The sequence below is a fragment of the Oreochromis aureus genome, linkage group 16 (genome assembly GCF_013358895.1).
Source record: "Oreochromis aureus strain Israel breed Guangdong linkage group 16, ZZ_aureus, whole genome shotgun sequence".
NCBI lineage: Eukaryota > Metazoa > Chordata > Actinopteri > Cichliformes > Cichlidae > Oreochromis > Oreochromis aureus.
In genome coordinates this window covers 12,945,973-12,970,832 of record NC_052957.1, presented here as the reverse complement: position 1 = coordinate 12,970,832, position 24,860 = coordinate 12,945,973, and the positions used below count along the sequence as shown (strand labels likewise).

General features: G+C 37.9%; 1 protein-coding gene across 1 annotated transcript in view; it reads left to right on the top strand.

The window, feature by feature from the left end:
• LOC116312076 (receptor tyrosine-protein kinase erbB-4-like) overlaps window positions 1-24,860 on the top strand; it is a 288,021-nt gene that overhangs the window by 258,888 nt on the left and 4,273 nt on the right. Inside the window, exons 21-25 of the mRNA XM_039600551.1 lie at window positions 17,782-17,937; window positions 19,854-19,929; window positions 21,398-21,544; window positions 23,258-23,355; window positions 24,154-24,324. Of these exons, the coding sequence (XP_039456485.1) occupies window positions 17,782-17,937; window positions 19,854-19,929; window positions 21,398-21,544; window positions 23,258-23,355; window positions 24,154-24,324 (648 nt within the window). The remainder of the gene's footprint in view (window positions 1-17,781; window positions 17,938-19,853; window positions 19,930-21,397; window positions 21,545-23,257; window positions 23,356-24,153; window positions 24,325-24,860) is intronic.

Sequence of the window (24,860 nt, the reverse complement as noted above, 5' to 3'; positions counted from 1 at the left end):
ACATTTCTTTTTTTTTCTTCTGTCTTCAATTATTTTTCAGGAAGAAAAAACAAATTCAAGTACATGAGTCAGATTTCAGAAGCACAAATTCCTCTGTGTCTGCAAACTTTTTTCATCAGAGTCTATTACATTTAATGTTTTTTTCTTATTTTCTGTTGTGATTAAAGGTATATAAGCAATAACATTTCTGAAAATGTCATATAATAAAAAGACACCCACCTAAATTACATCTTGGTGTCTTAAAGGGGAAAAATATAGTAACTAATAATGCTTACATTTTTTCTTGTAAGCCATTAACAACTACTTAACGTTAATACTATTCTCCTCTCTGGAAGATCCATCTGAGCAGCTTCGTCTACAGCTTACAGCAGCCAGAAAACCAGTTCACATGCCGTGAAGGCACGTTCACTAAAACTGCAGAACAGAACAAGAAGCATAACCAGACTGACAAGAGATGTAGAGTCAGACATTGTTACAGAAAAGAACCACTCTGTGTCTCTACTCAATGGAGACATAAAATGATATGCCAAAGCACCTGCTTTGAATTGAGCCATACTGAGTACATTAGCACAACCAGAGCAGACGGGATTTGTTAAATGAAGATTCACCTTGGGCACCTTGAAATACATTTTGCATAGTGTGTCAAAACGTCATACCCCAGAGGACGTAAAACTAGATATTTATAGTTTTCAATCGAGTCAACCAACCTGAGTAACCATAAAGTTTATTTATGTCTTCATGTATGGACACAGTCTATTCTGAACTGTTTTCAAAGTGATATATTAAAACAAAGCAAAGATAGTTTTTGTATTTTGTGGAGGTTTCTTTTAGGCATAAAAACTAACTAACTTGGTTAATTTGGAAGTGATAATGTCTAAAGTAAATAACCTTCTTAATTAAAGCTGTTAACCTACATAAAAAAGCTTACCTTAACAAGAAACATAGCTAACTACTTGCACTAGAACCTTTTTCCCAAGTAAATAAACTAAAAGTTTAGATCAAAGTGTAACATACATTTTTCAGAACAACTTTGAAAATATTGTCTGTGTTTTGAAAGTGCATGATATGTTATTAACAGTCATAAAACTGCAGGCTTCCTAATTCAAGGTCCTAGGCTCTGCTCTGCTGTTTTATTTAGCATAACTGTGATTCGAGTGATATACAGTAGCTATCAATATAAATGTGATGTGAATACACCATCTACAGTAGAATTATTCAGTGCATAGTTGTACTGGTACTTGTTGTTTGGAGGTTTGGGAGTTTGGAAATTAGTTTATGCTCATACAGGCCTGCTTATCTCAGAGTGTTTGAGGGAAATTTGAATAATATCATTACATGAAACCGCAATGTTTGTATTTTAACTTTCCTTGTCCTTATCCAGTTCTGTGCCCCTGTGCCTATGGAGCCTGTTCGAGCAGATTCCTTTCCCAGCACATCTTAAAAGCCAGCATAGGACATTTTATAAGCTAACAGCTCTTTTCAAACCTTTTCAAGGGTCCCGGTAGAATTGTCACAGCTCAAGGTTGTTTTGGGATGTCATCGGTATCATCTGAGAAATGAAGCAAATGAAGCTAAACTATAGAAAACCTGTCCTACTCATTTCTCCTGATCAGGACTCAAGGTTCCACATTGTTGAAGCTGTTATCATGGCAGAGACAGGATCCTCCTGTTACAATTTGGCTTTTGTTAGAACTCGTTGACAGCATGCAGGCAAGTCTCACGCTGCCTTTGTCAAATTGGGGCTGTCTATAAAGGCCTCACACACTCAGGGTCTTACACCCACACACACACGCGCACACACACATACGTTGATACATTCGAAAGCTCAGAGGAAAAGAAAGTACAATATTGATGACAGTCTTCACTGTCTCCAAGGCTTACCACAAAATCAACTTCCATCTCACACACACACACACACACACACACACACACACACACACACACACACACACACACACACACACTAGATGGTTCCAGTGTGCAGACAGGCAAGGGTGCACTCTTAAAAGGGGGCTCAAATGTACACCATAATATATAGACATACATTTGCACACACATGCAGGTCTTTGTATGTTTATGTGCATATATGTGCAGATACAGTCTCTTCTTTGTCTCAGGAGACAGTGTACGCATTGTTTACTGAAATGACAGTGGACAAAACAGACTCAGAATACAAAAATAGCAAGAATTTCAGGAATGGACAATGCTGTTTTGTTTTATTTTTCAGTTTACCTTTTGAGTATTTTTAATATTGAAGGATGTTTTTCTTGGTTAATAGTAATAGCAAAAGAACTGGTAGCTTTTATTTAAAAAATATCATTTCTTATTGTGATATCAGCATTATTAAGGAAAAAGTGCACATGATACAGTAAGGTAAGGTTCAGTATTTGTCACTGACATGAGCAGTGAAAGTGTAATGTGGGATAACATAAAAATACTCAAGTTAATGACTGTTACCTCAAATTGAATGCCTCAAAATTTCACTTTAAGGTGGTATACTTAAGTGACTGTGCTGAATTGCATTGCACAGTTAGCAAGGTTGTTTTATAGTGTGGTTGCAATTAAGAAAGGGGAAATACAGCAAATAATTTTCTTTCAAGCATGAATTCAGATTGATTATACTTTTGCTTCTGGAGCATAATTATAATAATAAAAAAACAAACATTTATTAGACACTCGGTACTCAACAGATACTCTCTACATCAACCCATTCCACAGAATTCCTGCTCGATTATCAAGCTGCCGGCCTCGCAAAAGATCAATCATAGATCACAGTTAATGTCTCCCGTTTCGACACCCAGTGATTGCCTGGTTATTATCCCACTAATTATGACTATCATCATTATTATCATTTCTCTATTACAGTTCATTACTCCAGCGCTGAAAAAAGGATGGTATAATGGTCTAAGTGGCAGTTATTCCATTTATTGATTGGTTGTAAGGTGCAAACCTTGTTGCGTGCTGTTTTCTCCTCTGACTGAAAGTGTCTGAGAGCTGACAAGTTATTGCCGGGTTTTGAACTATTGGGCTGTAAAACGGCAAACTCACCAAACAAATAACTGACAGTGGGCAGGCATTTAATACACTTTGCTCACAGGATTGACTGCAATGTAAACCAGTTTTTGCTGTTAAGCAAAGCCAGAGGGGTAAAGTATATTTTATGATGAGCTATTTTATTGAGGCAATCAAAGATCAAACAACTATTTGATTATTGAAAATCAAATATGGCCAATGCATGCTTGTGTGTTAATATAGTAACTCAAAAGAAAATGCCTGCAGATAAAATATTTTCACACTAGGGAAAATTGCTTGATCACATTTTCTTTCAAACAACCACACAGGCAATTTGCCATAAAGATCTGCACCAATGCACACTCTGGTACCTAGCGAAACAGTAATCTACTAGTAAATTTGTTATTTTCAGAAAATCAATATTCCATGTTTTTTTCTTCCCGATTCAAAAACTTGGTTTGGGTTGATGCCAATTGAAGGTCTATACACTATATTTACACACGAGTATTACCTCCAGCCAGATTTGCATCAGCCTAAAGAGTGTAACCTGATAGTTCATTGCTTGTATTGAACATGTACAGTGCAGTTATTGTCTTGTCCAGCTTCCATTTAAGGGAGCTTTAAGAACTACCCACTATCCTACTTGAAAATAAAGAAGTGTACACACTTGAAGACCCTTCCTGTAGGCAACATTACAGTTCAAATCAAACGCAGTTGATATTTACTCAAGTGCTTTCTCAGCAGTCTTTCAACACACCCACCCCTTTGCAAACAACCTGAGGCAATCTCCATACACTCCCTCACTGGAAAGCACAAACAGACCAGGCTGCCTACACAAGCAGACGGATGGCTCAGTAGATAGCGAGACTGTCCCACCTTTGGAAGGTGAAAAAATCCGAATAAACCCCTGCTCTAAATAGTTGCGGTTTCTCGCAGTCATCATCCTTAGTCAACAACTGACTCATAACCTATGTTGTTAAACGCCAGATGCACAAGCTGTACCAATGTGATTAAGGACATAAAGGAATATCGCATCATGATGTTGTTGGCAGGACATAATTTATCTCTGCGAGAGTCAAATATCTCTGAGTCAAGACAAATACACTTAGGGTTAGACTGACAACCATGCATTTTGGGATTTAATGACATAAGCACTGAAACAGTTTCATTAGCCGTAGGGTTATACTCAGTTCATAGAGGAACATATTTACATTCAGCTCGACAGCATACAGACATTGAATGAATCCTGAAATCCGTCTGACTCCTATAGTGACGTGATTCTGCTGCTCTCTTACGCTATAAAGAGCATTTTGATGGTATGGTTTGATCTTCTTGCTGCAAATTATTGCAGGTTCACAAAGATGTTCAGAGTTGTCACCTTTAGCCCATCCATCCTGATGTGGTTGGACAGTGCCCACACACATGCAAAAGATCTTGGTCACATAGCGCTCCACCACATCATCAACACATCAAATGAGAGGAAACTGGTTTTGAAGATAAATGCTCAATCATTCATTCAGTCAAGTCAAGAGACTTGAAAAAACCAGAAACTTCCTGGGACACTTAATGTTGTTTGGGGATTTTTTTTCTTTAATTGGTCAGCTGTTTGTAATTGTGAGGCACACAAGTCGAGTTAAGTAACACAGAAAATGTAATTGGGAATCAACTTTACTCGTAGGAGTAATTTTTAAACTTACAGTATGATGTGCAGAGTTCACTCATACGTCTTTTCTCTGAGTCTGCACTCCTTTACTGTCCTTAATAATGTTTAGAAGGTGACAAACAAAATGTATATCTCAGTATCTGTTGTCACAAACTACACAGATGTCTTTCTTAGTTTGTATCAATAAACAACATATCCATTTAACAGTAATTCCAAGTTGTGTACAGTTATGAGAAAAAGAAAGTTCTCACAGGAATTTATGCAGTCTAAGTACACTGTTATTGCTTCTAGGAAGTAAAAAAGAAAAGTAACATGGAGGCACTGCTAATCAGATGCACTTGCGTCCATATCCCAGCAAATTCACCCCAAGGTCAGACTGTGCAAAGCTCAGAGAAACTGCAAAAAACCCAAGAGCTACATCTCAGGCTCCACAGTTAACATCTTAAATGTTAAAGTTCATGACACTACTATTAGAGGAAGACTGAACAAGTATGGTTTGTTTTGATGGGTTGCCAGGAAAGAAGCATCTTTTCTCTGAAAAGAACATGGCAAAATGTCTTAAGTTTGCAAAGTTGCTTCTGAACAAACCACAAGACTTCTGGAACAATGTCCTTTGGACAGACAAGAACAAAGTAGAGATGACTGGCCCAAATACACCGCACTGTGTTTGGTGAAAAATAAACACATACCAGCACCTGATACCAACTGTCAAACATGGAGGTGGAAAGGTGATTATTTCGGCTTATTTCGCAGCAATAGGACCAGGACCGAATTTCTCTGTATACCAAAAAACTCTAAAGTCAAATGGGACTTGGCTTATCTTGGCTAAAACTGGATCATTCAGCTGGATCAATCAACAATGATCTCAAGCAAAGCGTAAAATGCACAACAGAATGACTGAAAAAGAAAAGAATCTAGGTCTTGCAACGGTCCAGACAAAGTTCAGACCCAATGGAAATGTTGTAGTAGAACCTTAAGAGATCTGTGCATAAACAAATGCCTGCAAATCTTGATCAGTGAATGAAGCAACATTGTAAAGAACATTGGTCCAAAATTCCTCCATAACGATGTGAGAGAATGATGAAGTCGTATAGAAAATTATCATTATATAAGTTCTTGCTGCTGAAGCTGGTTCTACAAGCTATTGAATTGGGAACTATTCTTAGTTTTTCACAGGACTGCATATATTTACATGAAAACTTTATTTTTTTCACATGACTGTATGCACAGGAGGAGAGGAAATTTCATTCATCATAAATGATTTTTTTTTAATGTTTTTGACAAAGTGGAAGAAAAAGTTAGCCAGATCAAAGTACAATGTCAGATTTTAATTACATATTACAGAGATTTGTCAAACTATCAATTGTAATAGGGGGTCATATACAGCTCCTGTCAAGTTTTAACTATATTATATAACAGTCAGTGACACTACACACCTTTAAACTGAAACATAGTGACAGATCAGCAATCATCTCACTAACAGCACATTGAACCAGACCCAATACTTCATGTGAGAAGAACAGAGTGAGAAAAACACAAAGTTCTGCTGACTGATGGAACCCCAAAGGAACAAATTTTAAATAAAAATTTAAACTGTTTATCATTTTGAATACCATTTCAGTTATCATTGCCTTAGAGCACTTTGTACATACATAACCATGTGTTTCTTATTACTCTTCATAAGATGTGACTCATTCTGAATATAAACTTCCAGATGATGATTAATTTATCTTTTTTTCACCATTTCCAGTCAAATCAATATTACTTGATTCATAGTCTTGGGAGACTCTTCTTTCAGAAAGAGTGTATAAATCAATTATGTTTCTATCTACAAGTACCTCATCTCATTGCAAAAAAACAAAAACACTTAGTCACACCAACAAGTGTCTTAATTGTGCTAAATTAATTGAAAAAATGCACAACATACTATATGCAAATAAGAAACACTTTGATCTTTTATACTTACTGATTACTGTTGTTCCCATGGGTGTGCAAACATTTCATAGCAGAATGTCAAGAAATCCATTTAAGAACAAAATTTTCAAAGAAAAAACATCAGTTCATGCTACTTTAAAGGTTTCCAGTCAATGCCAAAGAGTCAAATGCTGAAATGTTTGGCTCAGGAACTGTGAAAAAGAAAGAAAAACTGCCAAAAAACTACCCCATCAACTGCACCATCTGTACTCATCATTATCGTATTGAGTGCTTTAGCTGATATTTGATTGGATCTCTGCTTTAATTAGTGTGTTGAGTTCCCTCTGTTATGTATTTACTTTTTTTGTAAATTATAGGCTACTGTAATTGAAGAGGGCACAAATTAAATGAGTCTGTGCCACAAACTTGATTATGTGTGGCTCCAGCTCTGGCTGGCTCATGATAGAGGGAGCCCAGTCATCTGCTTCTTTCTGAAGCTTTAAGAATGACATTTTATGCCGTGTGTGCTCATTGACAAATTGAGCAAGCGAATCAGGCTGAAAAAGAGAAAGAGCAGAAGAGAGAGAGAGAGGAACAGTAGCAGATTACAGCATGCCAACTATATTAACATATCCATCTGGTGTCTCATTTTTCACCATTCTCACTCACCCCATTGGCCCCTGTTGCCCCTGTCACTGGGCTCAAGCGGGCCCATCCAGGACAAGGTCATGTTGTTGCCGTATGTTATGAACCTGCCACCTGATTCCAGAGATGCCTGTAGGGACCTGGCATACCAGCATGCTGGCAGGGTGGCAGCAGTGCCTCTGTTGCTATACACTGATAGAAAGCAAGGCAGAGTAATGTAATATGGGTCATACAATCACACACGTACGTATTCCCACAAAATAACACCTTTCGCCAATGCTGTCTTTTTCAATCACCACTTTTATCCCTTTTCTGTTTGTATTTGTCTCTCTTCATCAGGCAGTGATAATGGTATAATCTTAACATGTGTATGAGTGTATTTCTGCCACACATATTGGCAATCTTTGCAATCTAAACATCTATCTTTGAAACAAGTAAACAGCCAGATGGCATAACTAGAGTGCAACTAGGCATCGAGTGAAACATGGTAATATTGAAATACTGTAAGAATGAGAGGAGGTCTCTTCCAAAGAGAAAGGCAGCAAAAACAGAATGTCATATTGTTTATGTGGTTAGCACTCCAAAGTCATCTACAGCATTTATTGATTTGACAGAAAAATATAATTATGAAAGTAAAACCACAACCACCTCCCTTCATTTATCTCCTTGAGCAAATAACATTTGTTTGGAAGTTTTCTATGCCCTATAGATTCTGCAGCTTCTGATTTGAAAGGTCAAATGACCCTTGAGGATTTTATATGCACAGCCTTGACTTTAGAGTTCAGTGAACCAGTGCCTCTGCAAAGACAAAGACAGAGAAGTGAAGAGTGAGTTGCTGAAACAAGCTTTTCCCAAACCATCATTTAACATTTCATTCTGACCTCTCAGTACAAGATGATTCGGTTTAAAAAAAAAAAAAAAGGAAGGATGGATAAATTTCTGCTGAGTGTTTGCATTTCTTTGCCCTCACCATGCATAGACCTGATTTTTTTCTGTGCCCTTTTGTTGTAGACCTAACCCCTCTCCCCAGCTTCCTTGAATTCCTATGACATCACCAGATCTTAGATGATGTTGATGTAGACGTCGATGAAATGCTGCATCATTCTGAAAACCTCTGTGGACTCCCTGTTGTTTCACATTATACGTGCATATACTGCACATCTCCAAAGTAAAACTGACCCATGTGTATAAACATAACCATTACTTAATGAGTAATAATGTCTCACATTTTCCACCGACTTGCAGTCAGACTTTTCCAGATACATCTCGCATAAACTTTCAGTACATAAAGCTGCATTAAGTGCGATGTGTTATTTTATTTCCATCTCTGTGCCATTGTTCTTTATATTTCTCTCTCTGTCTGAGCTTTCTCTTTGTCCCTTCTTCTGTGGGTGGTGAGGTCAAAAGATACCCTTCATGCATTCATTCATAAGAGCCAGCTGGATGATGGGCTTCAAAAATATTAGCTTTCTCTCAAGCAAAGAGCTCTGGGTGCTTTACTCTCTTGTATTGTTTGTTTATTTCACTCAATTCAAGCTCCCACTTATGTGAACATTAAATCTACTTATTCACAACAAAATTAAAATTCTTGATATGTACCAGCAAAGCTATAAAAAAAATCTCTCTTCCCAGCTAAAATGCATGAGTCTTAAAAGGCAGGCTTAAACTGCCTCATAGACTTGAGATAAAATATGTGTTTGACTAGATAAGTAATTGTTGGAGGAATGGTTGAAAAGGCTCCAAAAACCAAAAAAAGAGAAAGTTTAGGGATTCCCTTTGCATTCTTAATGATATTTTATTGTTGTTATTCTCTCAGGCTCTTATATTTTTCAGATTTTTTATACAACCAATGACATGAAACTTGACCTTTTGCTTTTTCTCCATTGCATGAAAAAATGGATATTTTAAATTCCAGTAAAAATGATCAAGTTCATACCCTGTTCTCCACTGATATGAGCTAAACCTTTGACTGAATTATGTATTATCTATTTAGAAGCAGCTTATATTCATTGTATGACGGTAGATAACTTACACCTACAGCTATGACTAAGTGAGGTCAGCCTCTGCTCATACAGAGTCAAGAGAGTAAATCCCACTTATCATGATGGCTGCTTGACAGCTCTTTAGCAACAGCATACATACCCCATATGTTACAACATATGGAATGAGACACTTCCCCTTCATCTCCACTGTCATTAGATAAAGCACAGTTTCATGGATATGTATCATCTTAGGTTACTCATGATGTTATTGATTGTAAGATCAGAAGATTATCCATGCTGCCTGATCTTTAACAGTCACCCTCTTTAATGTAAGTATAGATAAAAAGTCTGCAGGCACATGTAATTACAAATTACATGCTATCAGAGATTCCATGCTCATACTGGCAAACTCATTCTGCTGAATCTTTTAGTGAACCCGATACCTGATGCTCCCATAAACATCACAAATATTTAATATTTCCAATAAGATTTCTATATACCTCATGTGTTTCCTATAGTGGACTTTGAATTTTAAAGCAGGCATTCACAAATATCATCCGCACTGGTGGGTCTTGAATCTCAAATCAGTCATTTGAGCAGTAAGTTCAACTTCTTCTCATTCCCATTGTGTTAGATAGAAAAGACACTGGATATCAGACACTGATACAAGGTATTTTGTACTTTGATGTGCCCACTGTGTAAAATGATAAGGACAAACTTTATATTACTGGGTTTATGAAGCAGGACTTTGTTGCTTTTTTAAGGCTGAACAGTGTTTTCAGCTTTTAATGGGTACCAAAGCCAGGAAAAGATTCTGATTTGGTTCAAAATTTTAACACACTGAGAAATAACACTAATGAGTTTTTAATGTTTAAATGTGATGCCAAAGGGGCCTGCCCAAGTCTCCAAATGTGACAAGTGAGGAGTAAGACTGACCTCTTGCAAAAGGACACAGCGTGAGTACCTGTCAGATGCCTGTGGCTTTCACAAAACAGCAACAACAATTATGCTATTTACAGTGTACAATAGTTTTCCATATGGTAAGCACTACTCTGATTAAGTTGCATATTATAAGGGAATTTCCTATATTAGTTCAATTTACCTGCAACCTGCAAATGTATTCAGCCCTGATTTGCTCTTTGAAACTCATTAAATTAATCTGAATTTCACCAGTTCTGCTTTTTAAAAGTATTTAAAATAGTTAAAATTACACTTCATCCAGCAATTACCTGAGAATTAGTGGTTTTATATTATTAAACATTTCCTCCCAGAAAAAAATACCTGTCCCAAATATACCCATAAATCAAATGATTAGTTGTAAATATTTATTGCTGGTTATTGTAATTCAAAACAACAAAACAGTTTTGCCAGTTTTGCAATTGTTGGGGATTGTAAGGACTGAGTTTTATACGTGTACAAACTTATCTTTTATCATTTATTATTAGTGTTCCATCTCTGCTTCTGCCAGAGCACAGGTCAGAAAATAGAAATGATAGGTCACTTGGTGAGTAAAACCCTTGACTTGACTTCAGCTGGCATTTATTGCTTCTCTAACCCCTTTTATTAATGCTGAACCTGACATAGTAGCAATAGCGAGACACAAGAGACTTCATTCTACAAAAAGATTCAGGCCAGCTCTTTGCTCTGAGGCATCCGTGAATGCTTTACGCACAATTGAGGATTGTCTAGGCGTACTAATGTGTATGTGTTATAATTCTACACACAACACATGCTGAAATGCAAGCCAAATGTTATCTCTTTTTAAAGGCACATCATATTTGCATAAGAGTATGCAAAGAGTTTGGAATACATCACTGTGAGATGCACTCAAAATGCAGGAAAAGTACTATTTTTCATATTTTTGGAATTGTTGTGGGTCAAAAGAAACTATGGAAAATTACTTCTGTCACAATATTCTGGTTTTTGTCTCTGAGATCACACATAATTTGTCTAGAGAGTGAAGTAAACATAAAAGTACAAGGTATAGGCATTATGCATTCATCCCAGCGCACAGTTCAAAACAAAAAGAACTTTTACCAGTGGGGGATAATTGTTTGTACGGTGACATAGTTTAAAAAAAAATATGAGATCAGTGTCACTTATCCTTCTCTTCAATACCTTTAATTCCCAACTTTTAGTGTTTTACTAGCTGATCTTTAATTAAAGAGATGATTGCATATTGCTTGGATTCACTTGTACTTATGAGAGTGGTTTTGTGCATGTGCACATTTGTCTGTTTTCACATAAAAGAGAAACCCCCTCGTCTAGGTTGTAGGTATGGTAGTGCATCTGCATTAAGGGTTCATCAGAGAGAATAAATGTATATGAACAAGGTTTCCTTTTGCAAAGTGCTAACTCATTCTGAGCACAGACAAATTGTTCATATTCAAGCTGCCCACTAATGTCATTTTCTAAATTCATTCCGACATGGGAGCTCAAAATGAAATGAAACCCTACCGCTTTCATCATTATTGTGTTATCATTCCCCCCACCTTTCTCTCAGTTTCTCCTCCACATTGGTCCGATTTGTTTCACCTCATTCCTTAAACAGTGATTCACCTTCTCCCGAGCCCACTGGGGTCTTTTTATAACCAAACCATACATTAAACATGTACCGCATTAAGCAGATCTCTGTACTGATGTCACCAGTCTCCAATAAAACCGCACCATTATTCTCAATATGATAACACAAAACAGACAGTCACTAAACATCCTGTGCCCTCCAGAGATACTGGCATCCCTGTTAAAATGAGCAAAAGAGGCAGAATAATAAAAGAGAAAAATAGCACAGATGAGTCATGCTCTCTTGCTGCTCACTATTCAGTATTATAAAATTACTATCATTCATTGTAATCACACTTTTCTACAGGGTCTGATGTTATGCACTCAAAAGGAAATGCACAGTATTTTACAACAACCGACATCACAGAAAATGTGCATTTCACTTTGATTGATATACCTGTTGGTTGTATTTTTTATAGAATCTAAATTCCTGAGCTACTAACAAATACCAAGCACAATATACTACTCAAGCCTAACTGAAAACATGAGCGAGAGATACATAACATAAGCCATACTTAACAAGATACAAATCAAGTGTTGGGGAATCAGGACATACTGATGAAAAGCGTGCTACTGGAATAAGGCAGTCGACATGAATGGACAAGGACTGATCATATGGTATGCAATGCTGATGCAATGCTACTATGCCAGCCTACCCAGTGTGAGGGGTTATATGCATTGCATGGGAGAATTATGGACGACTAGAAAGTGAACATCCATACTGACCAAGAAGCACCTAGTAGCTCTGTGCAATGGTCCTTGAATTTACTGAAGAGTGAACTCTCTCGCAAAGAGAGAATTTTTGTGTATAAGTTTATGCTGGTGCTCCCACATTACCTCCCATTCCAAAAAAGAAGCTGCAGACGCTCCCAGGAAGGAACAGCTGGGCCATGTCTCGGTTTTGTAGGCGATCAGAGATGATCCCTTGAATGCAAGATGTGTGCAAACAACCTAACAAATTATGGACTGAATTACACACTGTCAAAGGCTGATAGGGCACTGACTACTTCCTGCTGTGAGTCACATTGGTAGACTGGACCATTTCTCTTTGAAGGCTTGTGAGTAGGTGACTTGGGTCTTCTCAGAGGCCTGGTGGTTTGGGGGATCTGAGCAGCATCTGATGACATCTGATTTTATTTGGAGTCTGCTGGAGCTACTGTTTGTGTTTTGGGGGTTACAACTCCTAATGCTGCTATTACCAGTGGTACCACTTTGGACTTTGTATCTTTCAAATCTGCTTCTATATTTTCTCTTGCTCCTTCTTCCTGATGTTGCTATCCACTGGGATTGCCACAACTACAAATCACAACTCTTCTACTCCTTATCAGCGTCCACTATATCAGGTTGGTTAGCCAGCATCTGCTTGTCTGTCTGGAACCTTATCCTTGTTGTTCTCAACAACCTTTAGTCTCCCATCGGGACTTGGGGACTTCTACTCTGTATGCGGCAAAGATGTTCCTGTACACTATCCCAGCCACATAGTTGTGCTTCTCAGTGTATGCAGTCCCAACTTCCATCTTACATCATGCTACTGTGTGTTGGATAACCTACAAAGCACCTTTGCGCAGACTACAAATTGGGTCCTGTCAGCTATGGTAGACTCCTGCCTCTGTGGATCTGGTGCTTAACTCCTGCTCTTGTGCTGCCATGATAAGAGCTTCAGTGCTATGATTTAAGCCGCCTGTTTCTAGCCACTGGTAAGATTTCTTATTGTCTGCCACCTTCTGTATCTGTCACAGTGTAGTGGCAACATGACTGTCTTAGGATCACTGGGTTGGAGGTTTGAATCCTGGCCATGGTACACATCTAAAAAGGAGCCCGTAGACTAGGCCTCCCAAGCCTATCTTGAAATATGAGCAAGAAATAAAGAACCAAAGCCAGACCAACTGAGCCTTCCTACTGTATCTGTGTAGATTCTTTATCATCCAGGTCATGGTAGTCTTGAGAGCTTGAAAAAGAAGGCAACTAGGTTTCTTTCATTTCTAAAGAGGTTTAATTGCTTTCTCTTTCAAGCTTTCAGGACTGTTCTTGGTCAAATGGGCATCCACTTAAACATATTAGCCTACAGAAACCAAAGGAAGCAGAAATAACACAGAGAATTAGCCAGAAAGGGAACAATGCAGTCCAAGGTAGAATTGATTTGTTGATGCTTGATGACGGTATCTTCAATACTAGTTTGTGTCTTAAGTGCGGAGTTGTTTTAACTGAAAGATATTGTATTCCTATCTTATTTTCCTCTCACACCTCACAAAAATGCTATGTTACTGTATTTGTTTAATGAAATTAAAGTTCACCGTTCATGTAGGAAATTGTAACAATATGAATACAGCTTTAATTATGTGTCACCATGTGCAATCTATAAATTCCTCCTGAATCTTTATGAGCATAAATCCACAGTGAGAAACATCACTCCCACATAAGCACAGCATGAGAATAACCTCAGACACACACACACACACACTCACTGAAGAAAGCGAACACACAAGAGGTTTATAGAGCCTCTGTTGGATGTTCAGTCTCATTAGAAGTGTTTCCTCATGAATAACATTATTCAGGATGAATCACTTGATTATAGATTTCTCTGTGTGTGCGCGTGTGGTGGCTATGTGGGTCGACAGCTTTCTCTGCATGCATCTGTCTGTGTCTGTGTGTGTGTGTGTGTGTGTATCTTGCCAGAATAAACAACAGTGGGAAGTGCCAGTCAGTGAAAAATGGGCACCACCTCTCTTCGCTCTCCTCCTATTGATTTAATCTCCAGCCCTTTGCCACTTGCTGCCAAATCTGTCTTCACAAAACACATCTAAGGACAATGCCTTCCACTTGGGTTTTGTTTGCGTGCCTCTCTGAAATAGGCCCAAATAACCATGGCAGGATATCAGAATATTTTCTGAGAGAGTAGCGATTTTCTTCACTGCTATGAGGATGGTTTAGCACCTGCATAGATTGTATACCTGTAGTATCTACTTATGTCCTTTTCACCTTCACTTCTATAAAAGAGATCTTCTTTGCAGCTTTTTTTAACAAACATTCTTCCCATCAGAAAGTTTAATAAGGATGGTTGAGTTAGTGTAGATTACAGTGACACTATTTTATTATATGTAAATAAAACCTGTTTAATGTGATAGTTACATGGTGTGAATGGGGTTGTTGTTGTTGTTGTTGTTGTTGTTGTTGTTGTTGTTGTTGTTGTTGTTGTTGTTGTTGTTGTTGTTGTTGTTGTTGTTGTTGTTGTTGTTGTTGTTGTTGTTTTGCGTCTGGTAACACTTATATTTCCTAAAATTCTGATGGGGGCATTCGAAGACTGTTCCGCTTCTAGGTATTCTAGAGATTTTTCTCCCTGGTTTGCTTTGCCATGTAAAATCTCAGTGTGCAAGGTTTAGGGCATAGGTCTTATCCCTACTGATTGGAAAGCACCTCTCGTCTGGAGGTGCGATCATAACAGAGTCTGTCTGAACCCTGTGGATTTTCTCTGGTGGCAAGCTTACCTGAAATACAGCTTCCACTACTGGCAGCAGCCTGGCTGTCTCATCCAGGTTTGCTGCAATTACAAAACCTCTGGCAGTGAGTTGTTCTCATCATGTCCACATGGGAGGCCAGTAAATGAGAGCAACCGAGTAGAAAAAGAAAAAAAAGTTTGTTCCTTACGCACGTCTGCAGCCACTTCCCACTCTGCGCACACACCATCACCTCCCCCTCTCAATCTCATTGTGCTGGCAAATTAAAATTCACGGGTTGCCAAACCATCCATTCTCTCTCTGCTGCTTAATTGTCTCGAAAATTGAGGAGATTACTGGGTGCGATTTATGTACAAATAAGAATCTGTCAGAAACCTGGCAGTGTATACATTGACATACACACAGACTCGATGAGCCATGGGCAATGACCAGCTTGGCCTTTGTCCATTTTCAGTTCTACCCCTTCTGCAGCATTTTGGGCAAGGTATGCTTGCAAAAGTTGGCACAACACTGTGGGAAAAAAATAGACACTCTCATAGATACTGAAAATCACACACTGGCATGTTTGAAATATAACAGTCATCCCCTTAGTGTATATCAGCGTTTCTGCTTTTAATGTAAATTCTGCCTTTAAGCATATGGTATATCATAACATATCAGCTCATGGATCCTCATTGTTACTGTAAATGTTTTTAGCTCTTACTCATTACTCATGTAAATAGCAAAAACTTGCACATTAGTCATGCCGTATGTTTTACAAGAAAAAAGTTTAAATACGAGTACATTGCTCGAGTTGTATAGTTTCCATTAGTCACAGTCTCAGCGATTGGTCACATTAATCTCATAACATATTGCCAAGCTGGCAGCACTGGCTATAAGAGCAGAGCTTATATTTGCCTTACAAGTGCTTGTTGAGCTTAGAGCCAGTAGTAAAAGTCATAAAAGCTAACACTCATAAATAAACACTCATTTTGTATAATCTGACTATACATTTCTGAGAGATATTGATTCATTCTGATATAATAGCCCAAACAAAGAACGCACTCTGTTGTACTTCATTGAGGTGCTACCTACAAATTTCTGTTAACAGTTATGAATCTCAACCTCCACAATTTATGTGATTTTTTTTTTTTTTTTTACTGGCACAAATCATTGTACTTTTCATGAAGTGAAATAACGTCACCACCTGCCCTTAATTTTAAGGGCAGGTGTAGGCGCATGGTGATATAGTCCCGCATATGCAGTTATTGAACTTGTGCCTGTACTGTGCTGCTGGCAGTGAATAGCTGGATGGACATGTAATAGAATTATCTGCTCATGAGAATGATTTATCATGTCAGCGTCGTATGAAAGCAATATTATGTCATATTCATGTCTACAGGTGCATATGGGTTTGTATGTAAATGTGCAGCTATGCTAAAAGCACCTGTTCTCTCCTGAGATGAAGCCAAACAAGGCAGTGTGATCATAGCCTTACAACTGTATGAATGTTGTCTCACCTCTTAGACTGCTGTAGCTCGACCCCACCTATCCCCATCCCTCTACTCTCCTCCTGCTCCTACTTCTCGTTTCATTCCAGCCCATTCCAGCTAAATCCAATTTGTTATGGTTTCAAATAAGGCCTCGTTTTCTCTGTCTTCTCACCACTTCAAACAAAGTGGCTTTCATTATTGCTTGTCCAATTTGAAATAGTTTTCCCCCATTTTTCTGTCTCTTCAAGTCCACTCTAGCAGTGATGCACAATAGGCAGTGTAGGCTCAAGATGTGCAGCACAAGGTGTAGAAAGTGAAAAGCCTTTACACAGCTTTATGGAGATATTATATTGTAGCTTTAGGACATGACTGGCATTTTGCTTCACGCTGAGGTTGCCTTTCTGCTTTTGTAATGATGCAAATTCTGATATCCTCTTTACCAGTGCACATGTTTGTGCATGTGTGCCTCTGTACACACAGTAATGATGTTTTTTGTTTTCTTGTAATTGTTTCTTTGTTTTGTTTTTATTGAGCACTTGTACTTTTTGCTGAAAAAAAATGAGGAAAACATTGCAATGACATTAAAATTGTGATTTTAAATATTAACCTTGACAAGTAAGACAGCAACAGTAAAATGTTTTGGGGGTTTGTTTTGTTGTGTTTTTTCTAAAGCACATCAGTTGTAAAGACAGAGCACACGCCTGGTTTCCTAATTGTTAAGTAAATATACAGATGGAAGTGTTTTACTCCAACATTCTTGCTCCTATGAGTCCTGTTTTAATTGAAAACATGCTTATGGATACTGCCTTTGATTGCATTGCCAAGCATTTGGAAGTTACGGGGGCTTTTCTACAGTCTAGTTGTTGATTGATGGGAATTATAAATATAAAAATATCAAAGTGGTTTTAATGATCCTGATATAAATAATTAGAAAAATTCTAATGTTGAATAATGATGACAACATATGGTGATGTTAACTTGCATGCATGTGATTTATAGACAGCAGTGTCATGTATGTTGTATGCAAATGAACTTGGAGGGAAATATTTTCTTTATGTGCATCTGTTGTGTTGCAGGGAATGATGTATCTAGAGGAGCGTAGGCTTGTCCACAGGGATTTGGCAGCCCGAAATGTTCTGGTCAAATCTCCCAACCACATCAAGATCACTGACTTTGGCCTGGCTCGTCTGTTGGATGTCAATGAAAAAGAATATAATGCTGATGGAGGAAAGGTAAATCGTGACATTGCCTTTAGAAACATTGTCAAATAATCAAATTTGGTTAATTTCCTTTGGTAAATAGACATTTAATTTCCTTGTGAGAATCTGAGTTGATCATCACTGCCACACTTAGAAAAATTAAGCCATAGAAAGCAAGCATGAAACAATTTCCTGAATGGGATGCCTTCTTTTGTACTAGAGAGAACAATGAGTTTTTAAATGCTAGAAGACTGTTCGCAAGCAAAACAAGCCATCAATGCCACCGCCGAACATGTTCACCTTGGAAGTGCAGTGTGTGAAATTATAGCCTCAAAAAACATAAATTAATAACTATGTTTTCATAGATGAATGGACTAAAGTTATCAGAGCTTATGATTGTGAATAAGGGCTATCTAACATTAGCAACACTTTAATGTATGAAGTTGAAGGCTTGTGTTGTTTATATGGGCTATTTTTTTTCTTTGGTCTGAAGTCTCCACTGTTTGTTTGTTCCTCTCCTTTGCTCTTTGTTTCACATTTTCCTTGTGTCTTTTGTGCTCTTCATCTGTTCCCCTATATGTGTCACACACAGAGCAGAGTAAAGCAGGCACACTCTTAGCAGAGGAGAGGAGAGGCAGGTGAAGTGAAGATAATGTTACTTGAGATGGTGACAGCTAGGAAGGAGAGTCATTTTAAAAGGGATCAGAAACTTTGCTTTGTTTTTTTTAAGCTCAAATAGCTGTATTCTTCTATGTAGTGAGTTTTTGAGGTGCTGATTGCCGGATTGTGTTATCTTCAAAAAGACCCAGATCAGGCATTTAAGCTAAACTAATCTGCTGCTGGCGTTTGCTCTGTATAGACTGACTAAAGTCTCTTCTGACTGTCAGGAAAGTGAATGAGAATAATGTAAAAGCTTTCATTTAAAAATTTCAATTTCATTTGCATTTGAACCAGACATTTAAAATGTGCCAAAAATGTTTTAATATAAAGTCTGCTTTATAATTCTTTCCTTAACATTTAAATGAAAAATGCAGTTTGAATGCTGGAGTGTCTAATGGCTGCAGTAACCGTCATGTTAGTGCTTTTTGTTACTTTTGCAATTGGTCCGGTATGATCACTTGAACTTGTAATAAGGGCCATCTACCTCAGTTATTTGTTGAATAAAGTGTTGGTTTAGGAGATACAATATTAATAAATAACCATTTTGAACCTTACGGCTGACATTTTGTAAAAGACAGCAATACACATTAACATTAATGAGGGTTTCATATTCTACGAGAAGAACTTAGCCCATCACAAAGGACAGTTTCACTGGAGTGAAATGCTATTCTGCTCTACTGGACCGTGTTATTTACCTTTGGGGATTTCAAAACCCTGTAAACATAGTAAACAAATATATCCTTGAGGCTGTGCTTACATGGAGTTCTGACCTCTTCTAATCTTTGTTTATCCTTTGCCGCTTTTGTATTTTGTTTTCAAACCTCTTTATTCAAGAAAGTCTTTTTCATCCCTCTCTCTTCCTCTCTTTCCAGTGTCTCCAACACGGTTTATATCAGTGACGATCACTGTAGTATTTTCCCCTCAGCTGAGTGAAAGACAGAAATTCTGACCTTCCATACCCCTCTCTTCTCAGTTTCCATCACTGTAATAAATAGAATTTCAAATCTAATTATAGTGTTAAGCTGCATATCAGATTGACATGTTTTTGTCTCACCTTATTCCAGCATTGATGGAGCTTGTGTATGTGTGTGTCCTCTTTTTTCCTAAAACTTTGTTTTCCTTTATTTTCTCTTACACTTCGGCTCGCCAGTATCGTTGATGTATCTTTGCCAAAATGGTCCATTATACACTGTCAACACACAACCAGCTGATATTTAGTATAACAAAACTTGGAAAATTAGAGTTTTCCTTAAGTATAAGGGTACTAACATCTCTGCTTTTATTAACAGATGCCCATCAAATGGATGGCCCTTGAGTGTATTCATTACAGGAAGTTCACCCATCAGAGTGACGTTTGGAGTTATGGTAAGTGTCCTTTGAATATAACAATGACAGTTTTCTATATAATTTTATTGATAAAGATACTGGTTGGCCTTCATCCAATAAAATGTATATAGAAAAGCTGAAATGTAAAAAAAAATGCCAAAATTTTTTTCTGTTTTATAAGTTTTATTGATAAAGATACTGGTTGGCCTTCATCCAACAAAATGTCAGGTATAGTCAAAAAGCTGAAACATAAAAAATGCGTAATTCGAAAATGCCAGTGGTGGGTGACATGTTATGGTCCTGAAACATGAATGACACTGCAAATGGTTATTTTAGCCAGTGGTGGGTGATTGTTAGGCAACATGATGACATTATAATATCAGATGCCACTAAGAGCATTCGGGGCCCTTTAAAGTGTATCTGTGTGCCTAGTTTGGTTGCTCAACCGCTGACAGTCTAGCAGGAATTTGCAGACAAAGAAAAATAAAATAAGAGGGGAATAGAAAAAGGGCGCATGAGGTAGAATGTGTTCAAGGCCATCTTCATATTCTTGGTTTTATTCATTATTTACAGACTGTTACATCAAAATACATGTAGTGGGAGAAAACTATTGAAGGTACAAGGCTGTGAGGGAGAGGACAGAAGGACCAGGATAGGAAAGAGGGTGAGATCACGCTCCTACTGAGAGCTTGGCTTCGACTCTTCCCTGTCCATTTAAAACAACAAGAGCAGCCAAGAGACAGTGAATAGACAGTGGATGGACACTTTACTTTGGACTCGTATACTTGTAGTGTAATGTGAAGTAAATTGTGATTAATAAAATCCTGAACATTATTTTAACTCATCTTTTTAGTTTCACAAGAATCAAGAACCATTTGAGTGGTTGATTATTTTCTTTGGTGGCTAATTAGAACAGACCCGACCTGGCTGATTGGTTGGTTTTGCAATCTGTAAAAATTGCAGAGAATAAGGGAATAATTTGGGGACACTTGAGTGTAGTTTGCACAAGGAAGCATAAAACTGTAGATCATTAAGAATTGGTCACATCATGAGTCTTTGCACAAGGTGTTGATTTTATCCAAGCCAGAGGTCTAAATCCTTGTCATTTCTGCATACCTCTTGCTGACAAAGATCTTTCCCATAGCATACAATGCAACATTGTAGCAAGGTGGTTAAAAGCAGAGTCATGCCTATGTTTTCCTGTCATTTATTTATGTAGTTTGCTTGAGACTGAGAATTATTGGTAAAACAACATTTACCATTTTCTTAGGACATCTCTTTTTCAAATGTCTGTTTCATTAAATGAAAAAGATTCAGAGTGCACTTGTGCTTCCTTACTCTAAAAGAAAAGGAACATTTAGTCTTTGTTTTCCTTTTTCCACTTACTTAGTGAATCTGTTACACACACACATTTCTACTTGTTCTTGTTTTTGTAATTATCTTTTTATCTCTCCTCACTAATCTGTCTGCCTTTGTGCTCATATATCACTACTCCTACATCTTTCAGGTGTAACCATTTGGGAGCTGATGACCTTTGGAGGGAAGCCATATGATGGGATTTCTACCAGAGATATCCCAGATCTGTTAGAGAAGGGAGAGCGTCTGCCTCAGCCACCCATCTGCACCATTGACGTTTACATGGTCATGGTCAAATGTAAGTACAATCTCAAAGTAGCCAGAAGAACAGAAACTCTCTTTAATAACCTAAAATCAAATGCAACAAATCAAATAAATCAGAATTAATAATTACTGTTTCTACCATGTTAAACTGAGAGCACTGAGGAAACATGCTAGCTAGTTTTGAATAAAAAAAGTGTTTAGAAAACATTTGGTAATCAGTAGATTGCAGTTCTACAGTTTAGCCCACCTGTTTTCTTTTAATTGATCATACTAAAATTTAAGAGGACTGCAAAGCATGAACAGGTTGGCCTTAGTGGTCAGCCACTGCTGTTATACTGTCAGGCACTGGGGTCACAGGTGGCACTATACCCTCTGGCCACTGCTGACAGGACAAAGACTGGGTGCCAGCACCGCTTCAGCCTTCTCTACTGCTCTCCAAGGTTCAGCCTCTGGCCGTTTCTGTCACCTTGGCTTTTACGGTCACCCTCAACCTGCGCCAATCTGGCAAGTGGACACAGACACGGCAGGGAGAGGTTACTATCACCTGCCTGTTATCTGACTTCTTTCTGCAACACTGCACATACTGAAAAGGCTCGTGTGCTCAGTGTACTTCTGAAGCTTTAACTCATTTCACTATCCTCTTCTTTACTGGCACTAATAATAGACAGTATGCACCAAGACAAAAGATAATCAATTTTACATGTGAAATGGCTTGTGTATGTATTTATGTATTCACATCTAAAGCCACATTTAACCATCTTTTCCCTGGATACCTAGTCAGCCTGTACTCAAGGCCAGACCACATGATTGCTTTGGCATTATATCATCATGTTCACATGGAAACTGGCAGAAGAGCACATAGCTCCATATGGCCATTCTAGCGATGAAACAGTATTTATATTTAAATTTGAATAAAGAAGAGAACTTTATTTAAACTCATCTAATTGATCATTATGAAACAATGCATTTTGGAAAATGGTTTAAAAATGAAATCATAAAAAATCTTAAGAAGTAGGGGAATATGGCCTGTTTTCATGTCATGTGATTGATGTCAAGCTTTCACAGGTTAGCTACAGTTTTTTGTTACCCAGACCTTCCCACCACAGTTAGCCCAGGGATAATCCAGCACATCTGCCCCATCAATACACGAGCAAACACACCACTCTCTACTATCACCACCAATAATAATAATAGCATAATGGTGTAATACAGAGCTGTTTTGAGTGGAATTGAAACCACCATCATGATAGATTTAACCTACCATATCGACCAGTCAGGAAACAAGTTAAATAATTTCAACTTGATCACTTTACATATACATACCCATTCACAATGAATTATTCACTCTGTAGAGATAGTTGCATGTCAAAAAAAAAATAATGCTTGAAATATGATTTCAAAGTCTAATTATTGTGTATTATTATGTAGCCTTTAATCCAAAGCCTCAGTTGATGGAGACATAACCCTTGACATCAAAGTAGGAAGACCACTGAACTGCACTGCCAAATCTCCACTGACACCTTCTCAACATATTACTCCTAATAGTTAAATGGGGTAACAGTAAATTTACAGAGTAACAAAAAACAGGATCCCGGTGGGGATAGATGAAGCTACAAATTGAATGTTGACTGGGAAAGTTATACACATCAATAAGATGTATAAATGGCATCTCCACCCCACACACACATTTGTTATTTTTATTTGGAATATTATATTGTTAAATATATAATAAAGAAATGCCTTTCAGGCTGGATGATTGATGCAGACAGTCGACCCAAGTTCAAGGAGCTGGCTGCTGAGTTCACTCGAATGGCTCGAGATCCCCAAAGATATCTTGTCATCCAGGTAGGTAAATTGATGGTATTGGAATATGTATGTTATCTTTATAGAGTTACTGTGTCAGTTTTTCATATAGAGAGTTTTTCTGTTTCCCATTTCTTTGTAAAAGAAAAAAAAAACATGGACTTTGCTTGTGTTGTGCTAAAATAAGTGCTCATTCAAAAAAGGTTTCTCTGAGTAATACAAGTAAAACCTAATGAAACAAATGTTACATCACCGCACTTGTTATTCTGATATTTTCAAATTAACTTCAGTGAAATACAACCTGCAGAGGTTATAAAAGTGTTAAAAATAATAGCTAATATGTTATCAGAATAACAAGCTGGACCTCACTCCAAACACTCCCCGTCCGGTAATATATCTATGTCTACTTCCACCCCATTCACATTTGTTGTGGTTTCTGTGCCCCACCCTCCCTCTCTTGTTTCTCTGCATATCAGCCTTTTCTCAAAATTATGAGATGGATCTGCCAAACCTGAGAGCTACTGACAAGGCCCCAAACCACAGCCTCTGACTTAACTTGTTGCTTTATCGTCAATAAATGTTTTTCTCCCTCCCCTCACTTCCAACTGGTGACAGCAGATGGTTGCCCCTCCCTGAGCTTCTTTCTGCCGGAGGTTTCTTCCTGTTAAAAGGGAGTTTTTCCATCCCACTGTTGCTAATAGAGTTTTTTTTTTGATTGTTGGGATTTTCTCAGTTTTATTGTAGAGTTTGTATCTTACAATATAAAATGCCTTGAGGCCATTGTTGTGATTTAGCATTATATAAATAAGACTGAATTGAACTGAATCAAACTCTACTCAGGGTGATGATCGCATGAAGCTGCCCAGCCCCAGTGACAGCAAGTTCTTCCAGAGCCTCTTAGATGAGGAGGAACTAGATGATCTGATGGATGCTGAGGAGTACTTGGTGCCCCACTCCTTCAACATTCCCCCACTGGCATACACTCCACGCACAAGGATGGACTCCAACAAGGTACTTTATTTCAAGCGCCCTAATACAATGTTCAATATGTGGAAGAAATACTGAAGATACATTTACATTGTGTTATTAAGGTGGATCATTATGCAATGTGACTGCACAATGTGTTTTGCAGTAGAAATAAGTTGTTTAAACTTGGAGGAATTTTTAAAAATAGCTCAGACTTAACAGCATGTTTTCATCTTAGCATGTCAAATACTGCTATTCTGGCAGATGCCACTGGCATCTGTGCTGTGACAAGAGAGATTAAGTCCACATTTGGAGGCTAGAAGGGTGGTGGTGGTGAAGTAAATCACAAGTTTGCCAGCCAACAACTCACGATTTGTCTCCTGTTTCAGACTTTGTTCTGCGTTGATTTCACTTAATAATTAGTTTTAGGTTTTGTAGTGGCCCTGGCAGAACCACAACGCTGCAATAGACTTAAGAAAAGGCTATGGATTATAGTGTAGGATCACACCCCTTCACAATATCAAGCGTGCATAAAATGTTCAACTAATTTTCTTCTGTGTATACCCAGCTGGCAGTGGTGA